This window comes from Melozone crissalis, unplaced genomic scaffold, assembly GCF_028551555.1.
Source record: "Melozone crissalis strain CALT ecotype California unplaced genomic scaffold, PUWL_Pcris_2 ptg000035l_1, whole genome shotgun sequence".
In the NCBI taxonomy this organism is placed as follows: domain Eukaryota; kingdom Metazoa; phylum Chordata; class Aves; order Passeriformes; family Passerellidae; genus Melozone; species Melozone crissalis.
In genome coordinates this window covers 10,233,941-10,250,822 of record NW_026535813.1, presented here as the reverse complement: position 1 = coordinate 10,250,822, position 16,882 = coordinate 10,233,941, and the positions used below count along the sequence as shown (strand labels likewise).

The 16,882-nt window shown below is 43.3% G+C and overlaps 1 protein-coding gene across 1 annotated transcript in view; it reads right to left on the bottom strand.

Moving 5' to 3' along the window:
- The window catches only part of LOC128941407 (acetyl-coenzyme A thioesterase-like), an 83,324-nt gene that overhangs the window by 18,233 nt on the left and 48,209 nt on the right, over positions 1-16,882 (bottom strand). The window contains exons 2-5 of the mRNA XM_054283156.1: positions 7,790-7,900; positions 4,469-4,529; positions 3,398-3,497; positions 1,281-1,415 (exon numbers count right to left, since the gene is read on the bottom strand). Coding sequence (XP_054139131.1) covers positions 1,281-1,415; positions 3,398-3,497; positions 4,469-4,529; positions 7,790-7,900 — 407 coding nt within the window. The remainder of the gene's footprint in view (positions 1-1,280; positions 1,416-3,397; positions 3,498-4,468; positions 4,530-7,789; positions 7,901-16,882) is intronic.

The following is a 16,882-nucleotide window of genomic DNA, read 5'->3' as shown; positions in this document are numbered from 1 at the left end:
CCTTGCATCCTCACTCTAATCTCAATTCTTTTCAGTGGTGTTTTTCAGGAAGATTTATGCATGAGATTACATCAAGCAATTTTAAAAGTGCCTATCTGTGCTAGGAGCTGCTTGACCTGAATTGTACTTTTGACTTGTGGCATAATTAGCTAACTTTGTGATTATGTAAGTGTGTGGAAACATATGACTAACTTGTACTTTGGACCTACTCAAGGTGTTCCCTAAGATCCACTCGTCAAATAAACCTCACTTTCAGGGTATGATTTGTACATATGCTGCTACCTCGCAGCCTTTACACACAATGTTCTCTCCTCTCTTTTCCCACTCTGCTTGTTCTGTCTCCTTAAGGAGGTGAATTAGTGCTACAATAATATCCTTCAAAGAAGTTTCCAGGAAAGGCAGTGGAGACAAAACCCATCGACCTCTGATTTGTCACTCAGGTTATTAAACTGTACCCTGTGAGACAGTTACCATGAAGACAAATAGCTTGTTTTCTTGTACCAAACATGACTCTGCAGTTCTACGAAGTCTTACTACGGTTAGATCTTTGTTTATAACAGGTTTAATCTCTCCTCAGTAAAACCACATAATGCCTGTTATTTATACATGGAGCTACAGCTCAGATTTTCTAAATACCAGCATATTTTCCTAACTGCTCTGAGTAATTTCTTTTGTGAGGGAACACAACAACTTACAAGCACAACTTTCTTTAAGAACAGAAATTACTACCATGAATAAAGAAGAACCTGTGTCTTCATTCAGTTCTTCTAACTTTTTTACCTTTTTTGACCTCCACATAATGAAACTTCTGCTTGTTGGGAATCATCTCAGGGCATAAACACAGTTCTTACTTTCCTTTCTGGCAAAGACATGGCCATAAGCCTGAGTGAATGCCATGCTTCTGTCTACATCACAACTAGTGTCACAGAAGTTTATTGCTGTGTTTATTGCTGAGTTCTGTGTGACCTGTGAAACCCCACACACAGAACCACATGAAGATCTGCATTTCACATCTATTTAATGCACACCTGGCCTTCAACCCTGTGTTTTTACATCTGGAATTTCTGAGAGACAAAGAAACTGAATAATTGCCTAACACACCTCTAGCACCTCTATCCACTAATGTGGCACAGACTCTTCTACCTGACACCCCAACCCCAAGGAGATGTTTTGCCTGCTTTTTTCCTTCCTTCCTTCCTTCCTTCCTTCCTTCCTTCCTTCCTTCCTTCCTTCCGCCCATAAGTGTTTGTTTTACCTTCTGTGCTGAGTAGAAAAATCACCTTCCTTATTGCTCTCCTGCATCAGCTTCTGAAAGACCTGGACATAGCCCAGATGGATTATTCTCCTCTCAATAGCCAGGATGTGCTCCAGGTGGTCTTCTGCAGACAGAAGCTGTACAGGTTTTAACTCAACCTGTGCAAATGGAGAGGGAAAAAAAATACAGCAATTCCGAATTTCACAATCGTAACAAAGCGCACTTTGAACTTAAAATGGCATCAGCATTTTCTACAACTTCTTCCTATCAGCTGTCCAAGATGACAAGTTTAATAATACAACTAACATGGGGTATAAAGTTCAAGAGATTCTGCATTATCCTTTCAGAATCATTCATTAAAACTCAATGACAAAGTGCTTTTAGCTTTTAAATACAAGCATCCATGAGAGTACACAGTGTTTAAGACAGTTCTCGTTTAAGAAAAAAAAAATAAATGAAAAGGACAGGAAAATATGAACTTAATATGAAGGTTTGAGGATAGAAATTTTGAACCAGAAAATAAATTCAGTTGCACCGGTCAGTGGTGTCAGTGCAAATTCCTATGTATTTCAGTTCAATTACAAACTGCATCCAAAACAAATGTAGTAATTTTAAGAAAATTACTACATTTGGATAATTACATCACAGGTGAATAATCTGAACAATCACTTGTGAGATTTGTCTAGAAGGCCTAGCCTCAGAAGCATTAAAATAATGCACAAAGCAGCGCACCACAGACAAATTCAACATTTTGTGTCTTGCAGTGCAGCCACTAATGTTTCTCAGCCTTTGACTCTTGCCTCTAACCCTCTTCCAGATTCATTGCCTCCTTTCCAGCCCTTTTCAAGAGCTTCCTAGATTTTCCCATGTGGCCAAGTTAAAAAATTAAGATGGTGGTTATATTGACATTCTCTCTGTACAACCTTAGAAACAGTTGTTCAGAAAAGTGGATTTGAAAAAAATATTCTTCAATCTCTCTGAGATTTTAGTTTGTCATGGAATTTGAACTGAACTCTCAAACTCCCTCTGGGACATTCCTGTCTTAAGCCTAATCTTAATTAATCATCTCCAATTTAATCCTGAATTAATCTCCCCAGAAATTTGGGCAAAAGGTAAACAGGTTTATGGTTTGAGTACGATATCAAACTAGTAACAAACAATTCTTGATAATATTTTTGTGCTATCAGGGTAGAAATTTAGCCATTAGCCCTTCAGAGAAAAGAGCTGGGCTTTATTTTTAGTAAAACTGCTCTAGTCTGTTTCTTCTCCAAACTGTGGCACATCCTCACAGAAGAGAGAGCTGTAGTGATTGGATGTATTAATTGCTCATGGGATGACTCTGCCAATCTCCAATGGATGTTTAACAGCCAGATGTGCTGTCATAACACATGCAGTGAGACAGGAAAGTCAGATCCATGATGTGACATTCAAGAAAGCAGAATTTTACATGCAAAGGGAGTTTGTTAAGAGAGTCTGAGGAGTGTCTGGCCTTCCCTACAAGAAAATTCTAAAAAGACTGTGCCTGTCTGGCACAGTGATGTGAAGGCAAATGGTACCATGACTGATTTCCAAACACTGAGGAGAAAAACAGCCCTGGCGTGAAAACCAATCAACATAAATGGCAAAGAACCAATTTAGATTGGAAGTGAGCTTAAAAATAATGATGTCTTCTGTCTGAGCAGTGATGTCTGAACAACCTCCCCAAGAGGGGAAGTAAAGGATAAAAAAGCCCACCCTGCAATCAACTTCTGAAAAGGAGAGAGACTCACAAGGATCTCCCTTTCACTGCTTGCCTCTGTCAATACCGTAGCCCTCACAAAGACCTCACTTGTATAATGAACAAATGTGCAAAAGGACGTGGAAATAGAAATGGAAATAATAATAATAATAATAATAATAATAATAATAATAATAATAATAATAGTAGTAGTAGTAGTAGTAATAGCAACAACCTAAGCATTTCAGAGAAGTAAATTAGAAATAAACCCCCAGACTCTATCTTATAAAGTCTGAACTTCATGCTTTTTTCCTATCACTGATCAGAATAAACATTGTTTCTGCTGTGTTTCACAACCAGAAAAGTTGGGTTATTTCACAGAAACTCAGTCGCTCCAAGCTTAGGAGAAAACAGGAAAAATATTTTTCCACCACCAACTGGTTTGGCCTCATATGTTGCATATGCCACACTCACAATCTTTTCAGCATTAGTCAAAACATCCTGTACTGTCACCTTGATGCCAACCTACAAGGAAGAAGGTGATGGAGGAAGGAGACAAAAAAGGTATTTACATCATAGTCAGTTGATTTGAGACAATACAGTGCAGTTTTTATCAGTCCCTTACACCTAAAGCATAAAGGTAAAAAACCTGCTCTAATCACTGATACATCTCTGGTCATCACAATATTCAGTCAGCTCTGAAAGGTTTTTTAGTAGCACAAATTTTATGTTTGCTTAGCATCACTTGTAGGGTAGAATTATAAAAACAGGAAAGACAGTTAGATGTAGTGTTATGGATATTTTCTTCCATTTTCTTCTGTGGCATTTGGAATCCCCATCTGAATGAGTTCCTAAGATCTGTACATGCAAAAAAAGTGTGTTTAGGGGTGCAAAGCAAAATTAAACACTTGAATATGAAACACTGGATTTGATCCTGTGGCATAGGCCTGACACACATCAAAATTAGGTTTTTTCTAATTTTTAGAAACTTTTGGAATACATTACCTGTGAGATGCATCACTCCCATTAATAATAATGGGATTTGGACACAGGCACAATGCACAAAAAGCATCCCCAAAGTTCAGTTCTGATTTGAAGTGATCAGGCAAGGCATTGCACACTGACTGCAGTATGAAGATTAGGATCATGTGTACACCTGACATATGTACATTTGTATCAAAAGTTTCTAAAATGATTTGAACTTCACCTGTTCTGTGGATCTGGCCTGGACCAACACCACCTCTCCCAACCTGCCCACTACACCTGCCAAAGGCTTCAATTCTTCAGGGCCCAGTTGCTACTCTGACATGGATTATTTCACAGGAAACACACAACTGCAACACTCTGAAAGGAGTGCCATTAGGCAGTTGTTATTGTTCAGATATCTGCAAATATCTGGAGCAAATAAACCTGGAGCCACGCTGTGCTCCTCTGCTGCTCCCACCTCTGCTCTATTCCTTCGACACCTTCAGAAGAAAAGTGTGCTGATCTCTTACCTCCATGCTGGTTTTGAATGCTCTGTTCACCTTTGTTCTGATGGCAATAATTTGTCCAACCCTGTTAAGAAGAGTAAGACCTTATAGAAGGCAAGCATGCAGCTTTATAAGGGCTTGAACCTGCCTCTCTGTGTACTCCTAAAAGTGGTAAAGAACATCTCATTAATCAGTCTGTATCTGCCACACTGCACTGAGAATTCACTGAAAAAAAGTGAATTTTCCACTGTGTTCAATTCAACACTGTTATTCTCCAGTCAGACTTGGTCAATAAAATTAGAGCCACTGCACAGCCTTAATGGCAACATTCCTTCTCTCTGCTGGTGTCTGAATGGCAGCAGGTGTGCTCAGGTACACCCAGGAATTCTGGCTTTGCTCACAAGCACATCCTGCAGAAATCACGGAGTACATACAGCTGCAGGAGCACTCAGATACACTCCACAAGCACCTCTGGCACACAGGTATGTGCACACGAGGAGATAACCCCAGGGAAAAAGTGCTCTTGGATGGGGAGAGAGTTTGTGTTCCAAGTCTTGGCCAAGAACAGGACTGCTTGTCCCTTCTGTGCTAACATCATCCCTCTGAAAACCACTCTTCCCCATTTACCTACATAAAACAACTAAACAGAATTTTTACTTTATTATCTGGTAAAAATTCTAGAGATTCTGGATTATTAGACAATTATCAAATGTGATTTCATTATATTATCTATATTTAAATTTTTATTATATTATTTACTTTATTTTATATTACCTGTTAAATTCTCCTTATTATGTCATCAAAAAAAATTTAAATGAGGAGGTATTTTCTTTCCTTCTGGAATTCCTAAAGCACCTGCTCCATGTTGAAAACAGGAGCAAGCCTTTTTTCCGAAGCCCTCAAATCCCAGCCCTAAGCAGTGCTGAGAGGGTGGCAGGAAGGCAGTTTGCCCTCAAGTTTTCCCAGTGAGCAGGAAGTAAAAGGACACAGTGTGCAGGGTAAGCCAGAGCCACGGCCAAAACAGAAGGGTGTCAGGCCACTGCCTCCAGGAAATTCAAACTGAGCTACAAATGCTGAAGAGCAGCCCTGGGGCAGGAAAAGTGGAGCTAATTACAGCCAAGACTGAAGTAAAATGTAACTCAGAGCACTTGGGTACTGACAAAACATTCACAGCAAAGGATTTTGCACATTTGCTACCCCAGTTTATTTAAAAATAATAATAATAACAACAACAATAAAAATAGCTGCTTACTAATTTAAATGAATGAAGTTGGGACATTTAAAGGTAAAGGCTTACTTAAATTGCTTGTTCCACTGCAGAAGTAGAATGGGAAATAGGAAACCTGCTCCTGCAGAGGACCTGACAGGAACAACAAACTACGCAGCAATTTTTTACACAGCAAATTTCTTTCTTGTACTCACCCAAGAACACAGGTGGAATCCTTTGGGTGGATAGGGCAGGGGAAATGGTCAGTGCAAAGAACCAAGACCATCTGCAGGTGCACAGCCCTCATTAGCTTCTGCAGGAGATGCTCAAAATCATCTCAGAAGTTTTTGCATTATTTATTGCAAAGAAAAAGCAGAACTGTTAAGGCAATTGTTCCCAACTGCACAGCTGAGGGAGCCACCAGCTCCCTCCCAGAAAGGAGAGTGGTCAGAGCTACAGATTTGCAGGGGCAGAAGTCACACAGCACCACACTTCCACTTAAAACTGTCAGAAATTTACCAGAATGAAGTGACTATCATTCACAGACAGAAAACTAACAAAATTTAAATAAATGGAATTTAAAATCAGATGTGTCAACTGAACTGCTGTGTATTGCAAGAAAAGGAAGAGGTTATCATGGTATAAGGCTAAGTTTTGAACTATATAGATGTGTGGCAATTTCTCTTTACATAATAAACACAGAAGACTTAATCCCTGCATAAGATTTAGCCACCTGGTTTAGGTAAATAAACCTTACAGTAAGCCACTCTTTTAAAAAACTATCTTATTAATTTACCAGAGAGAGAAGCAAGAACTCTTTTATTTATGCAAAATGTTTGTATAATGAACTAGATCTGGCAAAATTTAGGAAATTGCACAGTAAGCTACAAGAAGGATGTTAGGGATGACCTGGCAGAGAAAAATAATTTCTTAAATAATTTCTTTCACAGTTACAAGATCGGTACCTGAAATTCTTGTTACAAATGGAACATCGGTATTACAAGGGAGAAAAAAAAAGAGAAATATTCAGAAACAAATTTGGAAGGAAACGTATTTTCATCACATTCCAGCAGCTCTGTTCTGATCTCATGAAACAAGACAGAAAAGGGCTCTGAAGCTACCAACCCTGAACTATTACACCTGAAAGGGAAACATTACCCTAACTTTGATCAGTTTTCACAAACAGGATTTTTTCCTAAAGACAAAATTAAAAACACAGAGCAATTCCAGGCAGTACGAACATTTCAATATTGTGAAACAGACCAAGAAATTCTCTCTTGAGTTCCAGAATTGGTATGATTGTGTTGTCTTTTGTCACTGGCGTTAGTTCTTGCTCTAATGGGCACTGCCCTAACAGTCTCAAGTCTGAGTGGATGCTTATTTTACACTTATGAACAGTTTTTAACTGCCATCAGCTGTACCTCTGGCAGCCAGTGTTGCTGTGTTCACAGCCACAAAAACTGCATGTGCACTGCTCTATGCAACCAGGTCTATCCCATCTAACCACTCCCTAATTCCCAGATTGCTCTGTGTGAAACCACACAAAACCCACAAAGAAACCTTTAGGTTTCTGTAAAGGTGTGGTTTAGGAATAAAGGCCCCATTTCCTCTTACAGTGTCTTTTATCCCACTGAAAACCATGAGAAATGGTAAAACAAGTTCAGTCCTGTGTTATCTTGTAGACTCAGTTAATTCAGTGCTCAGTGAATGTAAAACATTTATCTTTTTTATAAAATAGCTGAAAGACAAAGATGTTAAGAAATGAACCGAAAGAGACCTTGCAGCAATAAAAACACTGATAACAGTAAGTTTTATAGGTAATATTGCTTATTCAACAGAGATAAGCAGTGGCCTGCAGCCATTCCCCAGAGCCAGAGACCACTGGGCCATCATTTTCTCACCAGGCATCTCAACTGCCAAGTTAAGTTAACAAGAGTTTATTTCTGCCCTGTGAGATGGATCTGCTCTCTGGATGGGTCAGGCTATCACAGGTAGAAAAGAGCAGTTTTGAGACTCAGCCCTGTGGCTGTGGTGAGTTCACAGGTCTGCTCTCTCCCATTTTATAATGCCTCAGTTTATCTCTGCCAAATAAGAGTCTGCAGAACGGAAACATCTGACTGTTGTCAGTTGGTTTGTACCTGGCAGCCTCTTCAAACTGAATGTCATCCATGGATGCTGTCACGCAGGACACCCCAGCATGTTTCTCAGCTTCAAAAGAGACACAGGGGCACACAGTTACCACTCCGCACCTGCAGGCAGCTACTCACCCGTGGGCTGGTGCCTGACAGGCAGGAACTGCATGCAGCAGGTCCCTCTTCTTCCTGTGAGCACCAAAATGCAACTCTGCAGTGCGCCTCTTAGGAAAAAAGAGAAGCTAAATAAGATTAAAGTCTACATTTTTTGGTAATGATTCTGTTGTAAAGGGTGTTTGTATTTATGGGCAACCTCAGGAGACGAGACTAGATGATAGTGACTAACTTACTCAGTTTGAAAACTTACACCTAAGGTCTTTTTCTAAAAATGAACATTCTGGTAAGAGAGCCTTAACAAGCATTTTGAATGACAGAAAGAGTCACAAAGTATTACCAAGCTCACAGAAAGCTCATCATTCTCCCTCAAAACAATATGTCAAGAGCATCAGCTAGGGCAATCCATGGGATAGTTTTATGTCAGCAGAGGATTCTGAGGTACAGGAGAAAAACCTGCTTATTAGTAGGTAAAAAACGTAGCTTATAAGTGCAGTCACAACAGTGGAAAGCAGCTAAGCACATGTCCTTAGTGCTGCAACAAAAATGCAGGAATTAAATAAAAAACAAAGACAAACAAGATTTAGAAAATTCAAAACCAGAATTCACCTACTGTAAAATATTTTCACCTAAATTTGAACTGTTAGTCATCTCCCTGGGGTACATTTGGCTGTGAAAAAGAGGTAAACATCTTATTTACTGTTAATATTTAATCACCTGGTAGTTAACTTTTTCAGCAAGTTAATGAGATATATTATTTATTTGACCATAGCACCTAGAGCTTCCAGTCAAAAGGTAGATCTGCAATGTACTAGGAGCTGTATAAAGACAGAGAACCTCTGCTCCAAAGTCCTGAGTGTCAGAGGCAAGAGAGGGGACCAGCAGGAAGCCTGGAAAACAGCACTGCACAACAGGCAAGAGCTCTCACTCCCAAGCAGCCCCGTAGGGTTAGAGAGAAAGTGGGGCTAGAGAGAGAGTGGAAAAACCCTGTTTTGACTGCATTTTGGTTGCTATTAGTCTGTGTTCATTTAAATCAGCTAATAGCCATGCTTTTTGAATTCATAATGTCTATTGGGGTGAAGGTTTGCATGCATTTCTGGTCCCTAGGGTTTTTTGAGATTTTAATACCTCTCTGGTCCCTAGGTTTATTTTCTTATCCAGAAATAGCTTTAGTATTGCCCCTAATATGTAGTTTTTACATCAGAGAGGCAGTGACCAGAGTAGCTATCCTGCTGGGCTTGGTGGCAATAATGTGCAAGAAGTTTATAAACATGCTAGGGTCTGCTCCAGGTATGAATGGTTCATGGCTATGGTTATGCATCCAGTTTGTTGCAGGAGGAGCAGGAGGGAATGAGGTTTTTCAGCCTCTGCTTTCCTCCTTCTCCTATGAATCAGTTGCATCACTAGCAAAGGATGTTCAGTTTCCCCTCAATGTTAAAGAAACCATCTTCCTGGTATTCAGTCTGGTAACCTTCCTCTATACAGCCTGCTGCTTCTCTAGAATGAGGGCTGAGATTTCTAGACGGGCTGATGAGACCCCTGACTCAGGAGTTGGCCCAGGTGTGGAAAATCCTAAGTGGTGTGGGAAATGGGAGGATATGGGCCAAATCCTGAAGGAATTCTCTGACCCTATAGTCTGGGATTTTCCCCATGAACAAATTCAGAACCCAGCTGAGGTGGGGAAATATCTGAAAGAGAAGTACCAGGATGAGCCTAAGGAGAGGAAGGTCATTGCAGTGAGCTGGGCCCTGGCATATGCTTATCGCACACTGCTAGATACTGTCGGGCAGCAGACAGAGGCAGGGGGGCAGGGAGATAAATCAATGTCGTGGTTTGACCGGAAATGGGACATCTGGGATATGTTGTTTTTGCTGTGGTTACCAATGGGTGGTCGGATTTTAAGATGAGCACCTGGTTTGACCAGTGGGGCATTTGGATCCGCCTCTTGAGACTACAAACCCAAGGAGTTAAAAGCAGGGCTCTTGTCCTTCAGAGTTCTCTTGGGATTTCCGGCGCGAAGGAGTGTGGCCTCTCCCCCGGCCCAGTTGCTGGCTGGGCTGGGGGAGGGGAAAGCCACGTGGCCCATCTACGGTAGGCCCGGATTCGGCGGAAGGGTGGGGGAGCATCGAGCGACCTGTTTATTCCCCCCCCCCCCCCCCCTTTTTTTGAGACGGAGAGAATGCAGCCTGTGCGTGAACTGTTACCAACTGTTACCTTGAAACTTGATATCATGTGCTGGCAGCACGGCTGAGAGGAGAAGAGGGGGGGCAGCGAGCAGCCCGGCCGCCTGGGAGAGCTTTTAACCCTTGTGGATAGTGAGAACTTCACGGAACATTACCTTTCCTGGGAAAGGGATAAGAGTGGAAGATGAAGGAAGAAACGGGCCAGTAAGGAGGGTCTGGCAAAGGGAAAGAGAGATGTTGAAGGAATGGAGGAAGATGGAGTGGCAATCTTGCTGGACTCTTTTGTTGTAGATCCATGGACTGTTTCCTGGTGATACAGAGGCTGCATTGCAGGGGGAAGCGGAGGCTCGGAGTCAAGAGAGTTTGGTTTTGAGACCCCTCGGCCCCAGGGGGTATAGAAGAAATGGAGGGGACAAAGGTCCCAGAGTGTCGGATTCTCGGCTGTTTAGATGGCCTGGAAAGGCCCGGGGTGGCCTTGGACAGCCCGCGCTTCAAAGGACGAGAAGGGACTTCAGATCTTTTCTCGGTCTCGGTGTTTATTAATTGTTTATCTAAAAGATTTTCTCTTGGCCCGACAGAGGTCTGCTCAGCAGTCAGCCATGAGCACACTGCGAGCCCCTGGGGCGGTCACCTATCTTTATACTCGAAGTTACGTATACAATATTTATCATTTTTCCCCAATACCTTCTATCCTTATTAACCAGTGCACTTTTAGTAATAACCAATCCCAAAGTGCCAACATCACCACAGAAGATGGAGGCCAAGAAGAAGAAGAAGAAGAAGAACAGGACACGCCCCAATTCCTTCATCTTACTTCTTTAGACCCCCCTGTACAGAAATCTTAAACCCTGTGTTTCACTCTAACTAACTTATCCCTTCACCATTCACCCCAGTGAAATCCTCCCATCCTCATACAGATGTCGTCTCCTGTGTAGGATCAAAGTCCAGCCACCAGACACTTCTGGCAACATTCCAGGACTCCCGAGCCCCCCAAGGGCGGTCTCAGCCACTCTGCACCTCAGTCCTGAGGGGCTGAGATCCCACATCTCCCCCTTCTGTTTGCACCAAGAAGACCTCTTTTGCTATCCGATTCATCGCACGTTTTAAACATGCAAATATGCATGGGACGACAAGTATGAGGACTAGGAGAACTATTAAAACATAGAATCCTATCTTTAAAATTCCTCTCCAAATGGGAGAGATGTCAAAGAATTCTACCAGCTGATCGATCCATGATCCTGTGATCTCGCCAAGCTTATTTATGCTGTCCTTTATATTTTTAATACTTTCATGAATTGACTTTGAATGATCTGAGAGATTCATGCAGCGCATCCCTTCAAACTCTTCACACCCATGTCCATGAGTGAGCAATAGATAATCGATCGCCGCTCTGTTTTGAAGAGTCGCCTGTCTTACGCCACTGATGTCTTTTAACATGTCATCCAATGCGACAGACACAGACCGCGCATGTTTGCTCAACCAACAACCCATGCGGTCGATTTGAGTCAAGGCCACCCCTGATGCTGCTTGAGGTGAGAAGATTGCTGTAGCAATTCTCGCTTTCTTGTCCCAAGAAAATATTTCATCATTGCAATCTGCCGCATATTGTTCTATTGATCTTTTTTCTTTGTGCTTTTTCTCTCTTAACATGCTCAAATCAGGCAATAGCATTGAAATTTCCCCAATGCTGCATGGACCTCCCGTGGCATTAGCAGGAATGCCGTGCCAAATTCTGTCCCCGCAAATTAAGAACAAACCCCGTGGCAATTGCACTGGGACTTGGATCGATCCTTTGGTAGTTTTCTCTGTATATTTACACCAAGCTGATGCATTCTTATAGAATTCATGAATGGGAGTCAAATCGATAGTTTTTGCCTTTGTGACACCTGGAGTTTCAAACTGCATGCAGAGTTCCATTGTCATGGACCCAAAAATCTCCAATTCCTGAGGTTCTGTAGAAGCCACAGGAAGTAGACGTGTCCAAGCACACCACTCTTTCACAGGATCTTTAATGACCTGTGAAATATTAACTGCGGAGTGCCCTGGAACTGGCCATTCGTCCACTGGCAATCCAACCATGCATGCTGAAAATGGTTTCCCTGGCCTCAAATATGTCAGGCAAATACTATCTAAATTCGCTGCCTGAGCTAAAATCTCCCATACATTTTGCCTTGGTTGACTAACAGGCAAATTTCCTCCATTGCTTACTGCAATGAATGAAAGAATGATGCACATAAGCATCATGAAACTCATTACTTCGCTTTTAAGTGAAAATCCCCAAAGTCCTTAGTTTCTTTTTATTTCTCTTCTGAATCGTTCTTTCCAGTCTGAGTCTCGACTCCTGTCTGAGTACTCGTCTCTTTGTTTCTTGGATCAGCGTTCTCGTGTTCTCGCGTTCGGAATGGCTTCACGTGCCGCGCCGACACCCACTTCAGACCTCGATGTGTGGAGATACAAGCGAAACCCTTGCCCCAAGTGATTAGTTTGAAAGGACCCTCTATTTGTCCAGTTTCTGGGTTTCTGATCAAAACTAAAGGATTTTCTCTTAGCTTTGCCTGTGTGTTGTTTAGAAAATGCCTCACGATTGGTGGATTGGGTTCTGAGGATGAGCTATTTAAGTAATTCAACACATACAGTGCCTTATTTAATTTCATGTGAGGTGTTGCCTCCGGCTCACCCCTTCTCTGTCTGTCCAGAAGGGATTTCAGGGTGTGATGTGTTCTCTCAATGATCGCCTGACCTGTGGGCGAATGTGGAATACCAAACACGTGTCTGACACCCCATCTTTTCAGGAATCTGTCAAGCACCCTGCCTGTATACGTTGGACCATTATCTGTTTTTATCTCCTGAGGCACACCTAATGCTGCAAATGCCTGCAGAAAATGTCGGCAAGCATGGTCTGCTGTTTCCCCAGCATGTGCTGAAGCAAAGACTGCACCTGAGAATGTATCTACAGAAACATGAGCATTTTTGAGCCTCCCAAAAGATGGATATTTCGTGACATCAGCTTGCCACAACTGAAGACTTTGCAGCCCCCGCGGATTGATGGCTCCGGTAGAAGAAGGTGGCTGCACAAGCTGACAGTCTGGACAAGCACTAATGATCTCCCTCGCCTGACTCTTTGTGAGACGAAAGGACTCCATTAGCGCTTGTGCATTCTGATGAAAGAACGCATGACTTAATCTTGCCTGCTCAAAAATGTCCGGCAGTGTTTGCGAAATGGGCATTGTCAACCTGTCCGCCCGAGCATTCCCTTCCGCTAAAAATCCCGGAAGTGTCGTGTGCGCTCTAATGTGTGTGATAAAATACTCTCTTTCCCTGCTCTCTAGCAGTGTTTTCAAGCTTGTCAGATATGAGTATAAAACCTCATTACGGACTTCTTTCAAGAGAGAACCCTCCAATCTCTTGACCACACCCGCAACGTATGCGGAATCTGTCACCAGATTGAGAGGCTGTTTGAACAACTGAAATGCTCGGACAACGGCTGCCAACTCCACAATTTGTGGAGAGCCCTGAACCATCCTCACGTCTGAATCCCAATCTCCTGTCGTTGAGTTTCTCCACGTGATCACTGACTTGTGTGTCTTCCCTGAGCCATCTGAGAACACTGTGATCCCGTCCAAAGGTTCTTCACTTATTCTTGGTTTTGCTCTATAGCATATTTGCGATTGCAGTATTCTATGCTGTGGAAAGTGGACTGTGCAAGTTCCTGGGAACGCTAACAACGCAATTAACAAGTCTTTCGATTGTTGCATTGCCCAATCGAAATAGTCTCGTTTCAGAGGTAATCTGATGACTGAGAATTCTCTTCCTGCCATTGTCAGCAACCTTGTTCTCGCCTTTATGATGATTTGTGCTGCCATCTCTAAATCTGTGAGAATTGTTTTTGCGGGCCTGTGTGGTAGGAAAATCCACTCTATGATTATCAAAGAGTCCTTTTGTGATTCATCCCATTGGAAGATCAAACCATGGAACTGCGTTTTCTTCCCCAGCACTGCCAACTGAAAAGGCAACGTTGGAACAAATCGATGTGCCTGCCTTTTCTGTATCGCGTTCGTGATTTTCTCCAACTCTTTTCTCGCTTCTGGCGTGAGTGTCCTGGGAGAACGAATGTCTGTGTCCCCTCTCAAAAGATCGAGCAGCGCTGGAATGTCGCTGTTTGTGATTCCCAAAACTGGCCTCATCCAGTTGATTTCTCCCAAAAGCTGTTGTAAATCATGCAAATTGTTGACCTTAGTGCTGATCTCCACTTTTTGAGGCTTTATTGTTTTCTCTGAAATTTTCCACCCCAGATATTTCCAAGGTGCAACCTCCTGAATCTTCGAAATGCTGATTTCCAGACCTGCCTTTCGCACCTCTTCAATCACACAGCCACAAGCTTCTTGCAGCTCCTCTTGTGTTGATGCTGCAATGAGCAAATCATCCATGTAATGAATGATCTTCGCCTTCGGAAATTTCTTCCGTGCTGGTGCCAAAGCTCGTGCCACGTACCATTGACAGATCGTCGGAGAATTTTTTAGGCCTTGTGGAAGAACGACCCAATGGTACCACTGCAGAGGTGTTTCCTTGTTGATACTCGGAACTGAAAAGGCAAATCTCGGAGCATCATCTGGATGGAGTGGAATACTGAAAAAACAGTCCTTGAGGTCAATGACCACAAGTGGCCATTCTCTGAGAATCATTGAGACGGATGGAAGTCCCAGTTGAAGTGGTCCCATGTCTTCTATAACTTCGTTGATCTTCCTGAGATCGTGTAACAACCTCCATTTGCCCGATAGCTTTTTCTTGATGACAAACACTGGAGAATTCCAAGGGCTGTCTGTCGGCTTGATGTGTCCCTTCCGCAATTATTCTTGGACCAGGTCTTTCAAAGCACTCAATTTTTTCCGCTCAAGGGGCCACTGATCCACCCAAACTGGATCATCTGTTTTCCATGTCAGCTTCAGTGTGGCGAGTGCTGCAGTGACCCCTATTAAAAATCCACTTCGATCTTCGCGCCCCATTGTGCCAAAAGGTCTCGACCCCAGACTGTGATCGGCTTTTGGACGGCAAAAGGACGAATGATCGCCGTCTTGTCTCCTGGTCCCGTGACAACGACGGAATTCTCACTTTGCAGACACAGAGATGCTCCCCCGATGCCTGAGAGAGAACCCAATGGCGCGACCAAGCTCCAACTGCGTGGCCAAAAGATGTACGATATTACCGTTCCATCCGCCCCTGTGTCGAGCATACCTCTGATTGCTATTGTCCTGTCCCCACATGTCAATTGGCACGTGAGCGTGGGTCGGTCTCGACCTATGTGCTTCACCCATGTTGTGTGTACTTCAACATGTTCCTTCATAGGGAAACCTTCTTCGTCGAAGATTGACATGACCTCTCCAACTGCGTGTGGCGGCAATGCGAAAGCTCTCGCAACCACAGTATTTTCCGGTACAGTCAATGGTGGACGAAGCGCTCTTGCCAAAACTGTTAACTCTGTATTTTTGTCCGCTGAGACAACTGTTGGATAAACAATGAGTCCAAGAATACTGCACTTGTCTTGTCCAATTATCAAGAAATCTTGTTTCTTGTATGAGTCCCCGCGGATACCCGTTGGTATCTCCGCATGACTTTCATCTAGAAAGCATACTAGTTTTGAAGCTGCCAATGCACACTGTGCCCCTGGTGGGAGGAGGTCTGGGTCACTGTGGAATCGACTAAGGGTTTTGCTGAGGGCATCTGCCTGTCGCTCACTGATGATTGCCCTGTTTGTTCCTGTGACACCGCCAGTACTTGTGTCTGAGCGCGCTGGCGATTTACGGCAGCGCTGCGTTTTCCGTTTCCCGGATGCGGCAATGGATTTCCTTCCACATCAGTCTGGGAATAACATTCTTTCACAGAGTGTCTTCCTCTTCCGCACCGCGCACAAATTGGCCTTTCCGCTTTCTGTGCTGGCGTTGGTGTATGTGTCCGTGGGCAATTCCTTTTCATGTGCCCAAACTCCCCACATTTGTAGCACCGTCCTCCTTGGGGATTGTTCTTTTTCTGCATCGTTGCAAGAACTTTGTTGACGTTCTTGTTCTGTTGATGGAGTAATTTTTCGAACATCTTCTCCAATGTCTTGTCCTCTGATTGCCTTTCTGAGTGTCCCTTTAGCTGTTCTTCCCATTCCTCTCTTAATTCATTCTTCACAATCGCTGCGACATGCTGAGGTGTCCCCACCTTGCTGCATGCCTCCACCATCTCTGCCAAGGATGGTCGTCCTGGCATGGTGCTAATCACCCGTTGACAATCCGGGTTGGCATTGCCGAAAGCTAAGCTCTCCAAGAGAGGCCTCTTCGCTTCTTCTATCGTCACCTGTCGATCCACGGCTTGCGTGAGTCGATCGATGAACGACATGAATGGTTCTGTGGGACCTTGCCTGATGCAAGAGAACGGAAATTCCGGAGCTCCTGTCGGTGTAATTTGCATGATTGCCAATCGCGCTGCTTCTTTGATGTCGTTTAACACTCTTCGTGGAAGCCGCACTGCTTGTTCCCCTGGGTTGTCATCTGGAGGATCCCCTGCTAACTGCCCTTCCGTGAGGTTCGCATTTGGCCCACCTTGATATCTGTTCCGCAACTCAGCAAGATATTTTCTCCACCTTTTTTCCCAGATGAGATTCTGTGTGTCAGTGAGGATCATTGCCACAATACTTCAAATATCATATGGCGTGAGATCATACGTAGTGAATGTCCCTCTTAGTAGCTGTTTGAAGTATTGTGAATTCAGCCCAAAAGTTTGAGCCGCCTTCCCTAAGTCTTTGAGTGTCTCATGACCCATC